Source organism: Wasmannia auropunctata, unplaced genomic scaffold (genome assembly GCF_000956235.1).
Source record: "Wasmannia auropunctata unplaced genomic scaffold, wasmannia.A_1.0 LD335728.1, whole genome shotgun sequence".
In the NCBI taxonomy this organism is placed as follows: Eukaryota; Metazoa; Arthropoda; class Insecta; order Hymenoptera; family Formicidae; genus Wasmannia; species Wasmannia auropunctata.
In genome coordinates this window covers 167065-179020 of record NW_012027162.1, presented here as the reverse complement: position 1 = coordinate 179020, position 11956 = coordinate 167065, and the positions used below count along the sequence as shown (strand labels likewise).

The 11956-nt window shown below is 40.0% G+C and overlaps 1 protein-coding gene across 1 annotated transcript in view; it reads left to right on the top strand.

Moving 5' to 3' along the window:
• LOC105456296 (Down syndrome cell adhesion molecule-like protein Dscam2) overlaps positions 1-6973 on the top strand; it is a 28118-nt gene extending 21145 nt beyond the window's left edge. The window contains exon 4 of the mRNA XM_011700242.1: positions 6604-6973. Within this exon, the coding sequence (XP_011698544.1) occupies positions 6604-6851 (248 nt within the window). The 3' untranslated portion in view covers positions 6852-6973. The remainder of the gene's footprint in view (positions 1-6603) is intronic.
• Positions 6974-11956: the final 4983 nt, after the last annotated feature.

The following is an 11956-nucleotide window of genomic DNA, read 5'->3' as shown; positions in this document are numbered from 1 at the left end:
CAGCCCGCTCAGAGATGTGTATAAGAGACAGCCGTCAGAGTTGTGCTGACTGTCGATTGGCCGAAAGAACCGGTGGGGGCCGATTTTTATTTTATTTATTTTTATTTATTTACTTGAGTTCTAGATGGTTTCGGACTCGGGTCTCCTACACGGAGAGCAGGCACACTATCACGTATGGCCACGGCCACCACATACATATAATTAGTAGACGCTATATTTAAGAAACACCCTATATATTTAACTTATACTTATTATTAATTAAAATTATATATACTTATATTTTATATGTATAATTATAATATTATTTTTTATATTTCAAACAATAATTTTTTTCATAACTTAACATAATTTTTTCTCAAACTCATTTATTCAAGTATATAAAATATTACATAAAATATTATTAAATATAATTATAATATTATTTTTTATATTTCAAACAATAATTTTTTTCATAACTTAACATAATTTTTTCTCAAACTCATTTATTCAAGTATATGAAATATTACATAAAATATTATTAAAAATGAAGGATAGTGTACAGAAATGCTGTGGCTGACCATATGCCAATATAAACTACTAATTTATTTGAGGCGCAGACATTTAATATATACATACATATCGGTAATTCGATCGCGGATTTTACAATATAAACAGTCGCATTTGTGGTATGAATTTCCACATGGAATGGCATGGTTCCGCAGTGGAATCGTGGTCATCTCCATTACGCATATATCCTTTCGTAGATTCATCATTGAGAAAAATCTCGTGTTCTCGCTATGCCGATTAGATTGCCGTCAGTACTTTTTTTTCGTTTCGGTTATATCACAGATTTCTTATATATACCCTAGATCGCTAACTCCGAGAAATGAAGTGAAGCCTGCAACATTAAATGAAACCAACACTATACTTCATAAAGCACTGTATGTTATAAATATGGCGCCTGGTTTCAACTCAACTGGTAATAAACTATATAGCATGTTAACGATCTAGATATTCTATAGAAATCTGTGGGTTAATATGCCCTAGATCCCTCTATTTGTTATTTGCGCCGACACACTCTCATATTTTCTCGGGCGTCCGTTCGGTCATATTATTCCAAAAATATTCATGCAGCTCGCTCTCACACGATACGTCGGACAGATCGCCGCTCCATCAACCGAAATAGACGACGTCGGGCCGCCGCTGGCGTTTGGTCAAAGAGGTCCGCAGTTCATCGCCGACTCGCGAACTCCCGAATGCAGGTCCATTACCTTTATTAGCGCGAAATTGTGCTCGCGCGTGAATCGCACGGCTGTATATTAAAGTCTCCCTCGGGAATAGCAGAGGGATTTCAGTTGGCCATAGCAAAGTTTCTTCCCCTCCTTTTGTCTTTAAGTATCAGCGAATTCCCTTGACGATAGTTTAATTAATATCAGCTGTGGACTGTGTGAATTTTGGTTGCATGTCTACATGAATTTTATTAATGGGGAGAAGGAAGGCAAGGTTTGGCCAAATGGCGTGCAGTAACGCGAAAGCAATATAATGCAACGTTTATAGAAATAAAAATCAAAATTTTACCAGTTCTTGTTTATCAATGACACTTTTTAATTGTTAAATAAAAAAATTAATTAACCACAAAATTGCACCAAATATTGTCTTACTTATAATATTTCCCTCGAAATTAATTACTATTTCTCTGCGCACCGGACAAACAAGTAGTTTGTATCAGTGTTTGGTCAGCCACAGCATCGCCTTTCTACTAGCATTCTTCATTCCCGATAATATTTTACATAAACATGTATACATAAATTAGTCGTTTTTTTTATTCGTGTATCACGTGCACACGTTATAAATAAAATAAACAAATTTTTGAACGATTTTAATGTTAATAAAATATTGTTCCTTATAAATCCCCAAGAATTAAAATATAATTGCAAATTCTAATTAGTACAATAAAATTAATTGTTTATATATTTTCTTCTGTTACATAAAAATAATGGTAAATAAATTGAATTTCAACTAAAGTATTGAAAAACGAAGCGCGACTGAAATTCGTTTTATATCGTTAGATGCCAAAGTAGAAACTATCAGGAAAAAAAATATGTATGCACTAACACGACCCTTATTAGGTATTTAATAACTGGCCGCAGCCGATCGTCAACAGGCTCGAAATAAACCGTATAAGAGTTCTACTATTCCTATACGGTCGTCGTACCTCAAACCTCGCGGGTATGCCAACTATTTCTCGTGCTCGACGGCATGATCGCCGTCGCATAATCATTCCGGGGCGGCGCACAATGAGCAGACAAAACGCCGAAGAATCCCTCGCGCTCGAGTTATTTTTATTACGATCGATTCATTTCTTCCCTCCGCTCCCAGCCTCTCTCGCTCTCCTTTCCTCTACCATGGTGGCCCATCCATTTCTCTTACCCCTTTCCCTCTCACACGGCGGCAATACGGTCGGCATTCATTGCCGTATGCAGCCGGCGCGGCGGCGGCGGCGGCGCCGCCGACGGTATGCACCGCCATTGCACCGCGCGCGCGAGCCGATCTTAAGGTAACCAGACTTATGTGCATTCCTGCTCGCGCCTCCCTGCCGCTGCTGTCCTCCTCCTCCCCCCCCCCTCTCTCTCTCCCTCTCTCTGCCTTTCTCTCCACGACGCATTTCAACGGCTGGAATTCCGCGCAATTTCCCCCGTTATAAACGTGCACGCGCGAGGAGGTGCTCGCGGCGCGCCAACAACGAAATATTGACATTGCCGGCGGGGATGCGGACGCATCGGCGGAAAATGCACTCGTTTTGAACTCGAATCGTCGCAGACGCGAAGAGGAAGGTCGTCAGCCTGGGGGGGGAGGGGTGGAGGACGAGGGAGACTACTGGCGCTAGGTATTTTCGCGCGATGCATTTTTCCACGGAGTCACGCGCGTGCACGCGACGGCCGACGTGCTTACGGACGCGGAAAACGCCGGGGCCGGCGCCGTGATACATATACCTACGCCGTTGTGTCTCCCCGAGCGCGGCTGCGGGGAAAAAAATGTGAGTAATCGCGACCGCGGTGAATTTCCGGCTCGAGAGGAAGAAAAAAAAAAGAGAAAAAAGAAAAAATGATTGGACGGCGGCTCTCATTTACCGCGCGTTTCCGTCCGCTAGGTTTCTTCTAAATCGTGTCGCGTGATGCGAAGAGATACCTATATAGGTACAAATGCTTCCGCATTGATAAACGCGGATGCCTATAAAACGCGCGCGCAACAAATAGATGCCACGGATGCGGAACTTGCATCATCTGGATTACCGAAGCATATTCTTCAACAGAGAGAGAAAGAGAGAGAAAGAGTCATTCTTCTCTATTTGCGAGAAGGAAATTTAAAAAATTTCAAAAGTATTCCCGATATTATTTAACGTACGTAGGTATTCGAAGCGGGGATCTTCCGAGAAGAGTGAAGTTTCAGAGAGTTGCAGCAACAATTAACAAAGCACCTTGCATATTAATGAAAGAGAGCTTTGTAATAACGCTTCCATATACTCGATTGCTGATAAGCCGCATCCCCGCGTGAACGCAGCCCACGTGAATTTTAACGAAGGGGATATAAATTGCTGGCGTATCTCCAGAACGACTTTATTTATACGAAGGCAAATGAAACAACTGAAGAACACTGCGCGGTGCAGTGTAATATAAATTTTATTTTATCGCAAAAAATATATATTACGCGAGCAAAATGCGCATCATGGGGAGGGAGGGAATTGCCTCCTGCATTCCGCGCATTGTTGTACCGAGGAAATTAAAATTTTCCAATAACGAAGTGTCCTTCATGTTACCCGCTTTGATTAATCCTCCATAATGCGGGATATCGAGTGCGTGGAATCGAGGAGCGGAAACGAGGAAGTGAAGTAGCCTCTCGCCTCTCCGTTAGTACGATCGTCATTTCGTGCAAGATAACTGAAAAAAAAACTCGCCGAAGAGAGAGCTTTCGTTAGAGAATCGGCTTTCCACGGTATAAGTACAGGCCCATTAAAATTCCTCACGAGGTTTGATTAACCCATTCAATGTCCGAAGCCTGGCATTCAACGTCGACGCACCTGAATCCAACTCCGACGTGTGTTCCATCAGTTGCTCAGCCATCTGACAGGAAATTAATTCATTATGATGTTTCTCTCTCTCTCTCTCTCTCTCTCTCTCCCCCCCCCTCTCTTCCCTCCTTTCTCTCTCTCTCTCTGTCTCTCTTCTTGCGCTGCATTGCGTAATTTCTTCTATTATTCGTAAACATGTATCGCTTATTAAGTATCAATCGAGGGGGCAACCACTCTTGAATTCCGGTGTACAACCCGTCAGAATTCCGATAAAGTCCGGTGAAGTCCGTTGAAGTCCGACGTAGTCCGATAAAAATGTAGTCAAATTTATAAAAAAAAGATCATCAGTTTTGATCGAGTTCTTTGAAAGCCCTTGTCTGGACATTAACATTCGTCTGAAAGTTTGTTGAAAAATTTCGCCGGTGTTTCCAGACGAAGACCCGAAAAGTGGCAACCATATCCATAAAAGTCTAGTGAAGTCCGATGAATTCCGGTATAATCCGATAAAGTCCGTAAAGTCCAGTGAAGTTTTGAAGTCAGAAGTCCAGATGTATAATACATATATTTTCTGAGGTTATACCCCCTCGATATCAATTAACGAAGCTCGCGATACTGATTGCGATTAATACGACGCACGTGCAGTAATTAACGCGCGATACGGCGGCCGTCGCGTTTGTAATACGTGTTGCATTCGGCGCGATTTTGCGGAAGTACAAACAATGTTTTTCGTATCTAGAATTCTCCGAAAATGAAAATTTCGTCCGGCATTCCCCCCGCGCACGCGAGGGCAGTACATGCATTTTAGAATATAAAATTTCATTCTCGAAAATCGAACACTTCGCACGGAATGCCGTTGATTAACTGCTCGTTAAAATATAAAAAAAAAGATCATTCTACATTTCTAATATTCTTTTTTACACGCGAGTTTTTACGGCTGCAACGGGGATGACGCGTAATATAATAATTCTATTCCGCGAATGCAGGATAAACATATGTGTGTATTTGCTGGATGCTTTCATATACGTTTTTCCGACTATTGATCTGAACAACAAGCTATTGACTGCGTTTATATTTTGCGCTACGTGCGAACGTGTACCATTTATTTATTAAATATGATGGACGGCTGCATTAAAAGAGAGAGTGAGAGAGAGAGAAGGAGAGACAATATATTTTCATTTCGCGTGCATTTTGTGTACAAATACTTTGTGCACGCGGAACGTTAATTATCAATTTATTATTGAAATTTTCATTAATACAGTAAATATAAGAGAATATTCTGCTTCTTACAATTACATGTTGAAAATTTCACCAACAACCTTATAATATCTGCAACATAATTATTGACAATGAACGCGAGTCGAAATTACTAAATAAATCGGAATATTCGCGATCGGGTTTCCGTTTCTTCGGTAATTTCAATAGAAAACGCACAACGCTGTTACGCGCTTAATGAAGAGAGAAAGAGATGAGAAAGGGGAGCGGAATGCCTATTTAAAAGCTCTTTAAATAATTTTTTCGAAGCTTTATCCTCGGGGACACGGCGGGAGGCACGAGCGCGTGCAACAACGACCGTCAGCGGAATTCACTCGAGAGGCGTTAATCTTTTTTTTTCAGCAGGGCATCCACCACCGTTTTAAGCCACCGAGTGTGCCAGCGGGCACGCTCTCTCTCTCCGCCGTCCGGTGCGGCGCGGCGCGGCGGTTACGCTCGAATTTTTACGAGTATCGATTCTCACGCTTCGCACCGACACTCCTCCTTTTTGCGCGTTCCAGCAGCGCGTCGAGCTGCTGATCGTTCGTTTTACACAGGATCGCTTAAACGATGGCGGCGGCCCCTTTTATTATTATACGAGAGGTCTCGTCCAACGAATCGTTTTCTCCGCAGCTGTACTATTGTTTCTCCCGACGCAATTTTTATAGCCGGCCGCTTCCGCGCGCGCGCGCGCGCACGAGAGGGAGGAGAGAGATTCACCTGCGCGCTTTTCCATTAAAGAAATTTCCATATTAATGGAAGCCTGACGAAGACGACAGGCCGCGAAACACACAGGCGAGAGAGAACGAGAAAGCGCGGCCTCGCCGCGAGTCGATGAAAAATGCGTCACACTGAGTGTTTCCGCGTGGCACTTTTAGAGCGGAAGGCTGCAGGTCGGGATAAATTTGAAAATAATTTTCCCTCCGCCGTTTTCGAATTTGCGAAATATCCGTCTTACTTTTAACGCGAAATACATACACATACTAATATAAAATTATAGTCTAATTTATATTAACTTAACTATTATATAAAATACATATAGCGTTTTAATTGATAATAGAATTACCTGTGGAGAGTACATAATTCTGTTTCGTCTAATTGAATGTCTTATAAAGTCTTGAAATATAAATTATCTCGTTCTGCGCTTAAGTGCCGATTATATTTTTTACGAAGAGAAATTTTTTTTTTCTTAATTCGTATACGTCGTCGAAATTATAACGCCGAGGGCTGTTATAGAATATTCCACGTTTCTGCGTTTCTTCCCGCGAATGCTGACAAGACTTTGTTGCCGTTTCTGCCCGCAGGCGAGAAGCACCACATGCTGCCCACCGGAGAGCTGCTCATCTTCTCGGTGACTCCCGCCGACGCTCACTCGACCTACCGATGCCGCACTGTACACCACGTAACCGGTGACACCGTGGAAAGTTCCTCGTACGCCAGGCTCGTGGTTACCGGTAAGTCCTCGCAGGACGTCCGTAAGTCCGTCAGCCCGGATCTCTTCGAGCGGAAGTCTCCCGGAAATCCTACCTCGATACTGAGCGGAGCTCCCTGAGATTGAGAGGCGGAGTTGAGGAAAGGGAAATTCGGAGTTAACGATAAGCCACGTAAAAGGCGCTGCCCGGAATAATGACGAGGCATCAATTATGCAGTAATTAACACGCCGAATGGTCTAATGATAATTCACTTTTCAGGAATACTCAAATGTCATAATTTTAATTAATATCCTTCTCACTGGAAAAATTTAATTTTTCAATCAATTGTATATTTTAAATATTCTATATAAAGAAGATCTAAAAATTTAAATTATTTAAAAAATGAAGGAATAGATGATTATTGAGATTCCGAAGGATAAAAAAAGAAAAATTATAGGAATTAATAAAGTAATTTTAATATCAAAAATTGAAAAAAATTAAACTAATTATAAAGAATTGAATTCTAAAAGGAATACGATTATTAAAGATTGGATCAAATCCACATTTAAAGCTTAGGGAGGAGGAATTGACAGGCGATGACCAATTATAAACGAAGTTCCGATATTGATCTCAATCTTTCTTGTATTCTCGTAGCGCTACAACTTAGCTGCTATATAATTCATTTAACCCTTCGTACGGGTAACAGGGTCAAATAGATCGATAGTCCGAATTTCGAGCTATATAGCAGTTTGATGATTCCTTTATCTCGGTTAAGTAAACTATTAAAAAACGTACATGCGTGACAGAAGTTTGAAGAAGAAGTAGATCCTCTTATTTATTAGAAGTAGATCCTCAGATTGTCGGATATATGTAACCTTTTTTGAAACTCGCACTGGAGACATATTTTTTTATCTCAAAGTACTACATTTTAGGACTATCATCCATAAATTTTAGCTAAAAAAGTTATGATTTCTTTACAAGTTACAATCCACTTTTTTACGTGTACGTTTTAAAAAAATGTTTAACATTAATTGAAGGTTATGTTATTGTTAATAAAACTTTCAATGTTTAAACGTTCCATAATTTTTTTGTTCGAATCAGATGGATCAGATAGTTTTGAAATGACAGCCACTTCAAAATCAATGTAGCTAATTTGACTCATTGTTAGTGACAACATCGTGAAACGTGACAAAGGTGTTACAATGAAGGGTTAAATATTATAAGATATCTAAATCTACACTGTTGAATCTATTGTGTCAAATTGAACCTTATTTAAGTCACCACTGCTCCTGCTTAATAAATAATTATTTTTAACTAAAACAATATATTGTAGTTACTTTTAAATAAAACAATGGAATTTAACCCAAATTTAGGTTAAATTTGAACTGTTTTAAATTATTTAACTCCATTGTTTTAGTAAAAAAGAACTATTTATTAAGTATAAGCTCAGAGGCGACTTAAATAAGGTTTAGTTTGACACTATAGATTTAACAGTGAACAAAGGATGTAAATGCGCGTCTTCCGCGGCGCTCACGGCCCATGCATAAACATTCCCTCGGCGATCTCTTACATCTCGCAAATCCCTTACGCCCGTTACGTTTCACGTGTCCGCGGCAAAACGTTCTGGCGGCATAATTGTGATCCGCCCTGTACGTGAGCGGCCGTTCATCCGTAGCATTTCTCGGGCAATGCCCACAGCCGACGGGATATCCCCCGCGTTTTATGCATCTACTTAACTAAACACGTTTATACACGGCTCTCTCTCTATCTCTCTCCCCCCTCTCTCTCTCTCTCTCTCTCTCTCTCTCTCTCACGTATCTATTCCTCCGCACACAGCGAATCGTGATGCATTGTTGCGCATTTCCCGCACGCCGCCCGACCTCGTATAGTTCGGAGTCTCTCCTCTTGCGGCCTCCGGTCGCACGTGGCGCTTTCTTCATGAATAAATCATGAGTGTCCGAAATGCTAATGGCCGAAATGTTCGCCGACGATATTTCTGCCGACCGGTTGAGCCAAATGCACCGACATCGTCGAAAATATGCTCGGTATTTGAGGGGACAGTGGCATCAGGCCGCGCACCTGCCGATGTCGCACGGCGAACAGATTCGAGAAAATCGTCTAATTTCGCCGAAAATTTATTACAGAGACATTCCTTTCGCGGGGAAATTGATTTTGATGCAAAAGTCTCATTTTATCCCGAGCGAATTTCGCTCGGATCTTCGATCGTATCCTTTTAACAAATTTCACAACTTCTATTTAATATTTAATTCGTCGCTTTTGAAGTTTCTCGCAAACTAAATAGATTCAGATTTTCGCGTCTCATCATTTATATGTATATGTCTTGCGATTAAATATAACGCACTAAAGATTTTTTTTAGTAGTGTCCCGATTAACCCTAGACTACCATAACTGCAGGATAAAATTTACCCGGACCATTTTTGAAGTGCGTGATCTTCCGACAGGATTGAAGAAGTGGGTTTGCGATGTGGGGGGGGGGGAGGGAACTTACAAGTGTCCTCTACAACCTTCCATCATAAGCTACGTCATTCCATTTAGTATTGCCATTCCAGCCACGCGTAAAGTTCAACAATCGGTCTAGTTCACTCGGTCAAATAAATGTTTTTTAAAGTGAATATAAGGTATTTTTCTTTTGAAAATACCACTCATGTTCTTTTAGAAACTATATGCTTTACTCTGTTTTTATTCGTCTCTGAAAAGAACTGCGATGTAAAAGAAAAATCAGCCTTTTTCGGAAAAGATATAAAAGCTGATTTACGTTTTTTTTTGCAAATTGTTCATGTTCTTATAAGATTTTTGAGTGTTACTATCCATTCGGTCATCTTTCTTACTGTCTGGCGTATAGATTAAAAATAAAAAAGTTCTAAATCGATGCGTTTGAACCGAAGTTACGCAACAAAATAGGTAGGCCAAAATCTAACACTGGGTAAATTTTATCCAGTGTTAGATTTTGGTGGCAAATATGGTGTGGTAGTCTAGAGTTAATTTACGATAGGCGTAACTCGTCGTCGTCGTCATCGGCTTATCTTCTTTATTCAGCCGAGGTCATTGCGGCACACTGCCGTTCAGGGACGAGACTTTTGAATTTTCTAGATATGGAGTATCTCAAGCGGGGAGAAGGGAGGGGGGTACGTAATTATAACACAAATATTTTATCTCTTCTGTTGTATGTCAAAATATATTTCTACTTCTATATTTAATTTCTTTTCATATTTTTTCTTTACAAATATAAATATTTTTCTCTCAATTTTATCTCGATATCACGCAAGAACTAGGTCTTTTAGGTAATTATTTTAAATACCCCGAATTCAAGATATGGAATTCCACACCCACGGGATCTCTGAGTGTGAAAAGGTCCATACCCTCCATAGGGAAGTTTCCGTCCCTGCTGCCGTTTAGCGAAACCGAACGTTACGTTCGAATTGTGGCGTGTCACAAAGGCGCGTCTGACGATCTTGTCACGGAGAAACTTGGTAATTTCGATCGGCGACACGGACGATCTCTCCGTCCAGCGGGGGACTACTCGCCGTACAGTTTCGCCGGCGCATTTCACCCAGGGCGCCGCGCCCGCGCGCGCCGTGTGGAGATGCTGACTGATAAGGCATAAAATGGGTTGAAGGCGGATGAGAACTACGGAACAATGGGATGCTAATGATGAGAAAGTGCCGCCGTCTTGTCTATTTCGATCGTACGCGCTCAAGCTGATAAGATGGCGAGAGGGGGATGCCGTACCGTCATCGTCGTCGTTGTTGTCGTCGGACGAGTATATTGTTCTGTTTCCTATCGACATCGCTCGCTGTTAAATTAACGTTTTGTGCGTTCGGAAAGTTGAGAGGTATCGCGGACGCGAGTTGCAGAAAATTCCGGAGACGCACGAAGTGTGCCGCTACACCGATCCTCTTTCGCTGTAAGCGTATATACTTTAAGGACTCTAATTATCTCATTCTGATTTTATAGAATGCGAAATTGACGTTGCCGCGCGCTGATCAAGAAGCGAAATTGATAAGTTAACAATTACTCACAAGGGACATGTCATAATCGTCCGCCGGAACCGATTTGATTCTCCTTGAAATATGTTGTTAAATACAAAAATCTAAAAAACGTACACGGAAAGAACAATTTTGTTGAAACTGTTGAAAGGTCTAAAAATTTTGCTGAAGACAGATCTGAAAATTAATTCTTGTTGAATTATTAAACAATTTTGTTGGACTGTTAAAAATGATAAGCATTAGCTATAAAACGTTTGATATTCTAGCAATTATTTTGACTTTCTCGCAAAATTATTTTTATTATTGAACAAAAATTATTTGCAGATCTGGATCCAGCAAAATTGTTCTTTCCGTGTATATTTTTTTATACGTAGAATTTCATATTTATACGCGAAATCTTATGTTATGAGGTGAAACGCCCCTTTCAAAACGGTTTTTCTTTTTCGGAACGAATATTGTCGGAAGTATAAAAGAAATATAATAGTCCGAAGTATAATACAAAAATTTTTAAACAAAAATTGTACGGTTTGAAGAGTACTTTCAAGATGTAAAGAAAAAAAATTTTTATTTTGTTACTTAACAACTATACTTCCACCACTCAAAGTTTTTTTAAAATTTTTAAAATCGTTAAGTTCGGAAAAAAATAACCTTTAATTTGATAAAAGAATTGCAAAATACAACTTGTAAAAGTACTCTTCAAACCGCACAAATTTTGTTTTAAAAAATGTTTCTATCTTTTATACTTTCGACGATATTTACTTCTCCCTGAAAGGGAAAAACAATTTTCTTTCATAGGTGTGTTTCACCCCTTAAACATGAGATTTCGCATGTATAAAAAATATGTATCTCTTAGATTTTCGTGTTTAACAACATATTTCAAGGAGAATTAAATCGATTTTCCAGACGGTCGACATATCTTGTCAGATAAAGACAAATATATACCAATCGTCTGGAACCGATTTGACTCTCCTCTCCCAGCAATCACAGATTATAACAACAATGTTGCAGCATTATTGTAACATTCCAGCAATATTACAAAATGTTACAATGTTGCTGCAATATTGCAGTTATAATCCGTGTTTTCTGGGATACATATAATTATTATTATATGTATTATATTCATTGTTAATATAAAACGATTGAGCGATCAAGGGCAAGGCCCGTGTTTTTTTACATCTTCCGTAAAGAAAATAAGTTTTCTGTGGAAGCGTACTAGGTATATTAAAAGCTCTGCCGGC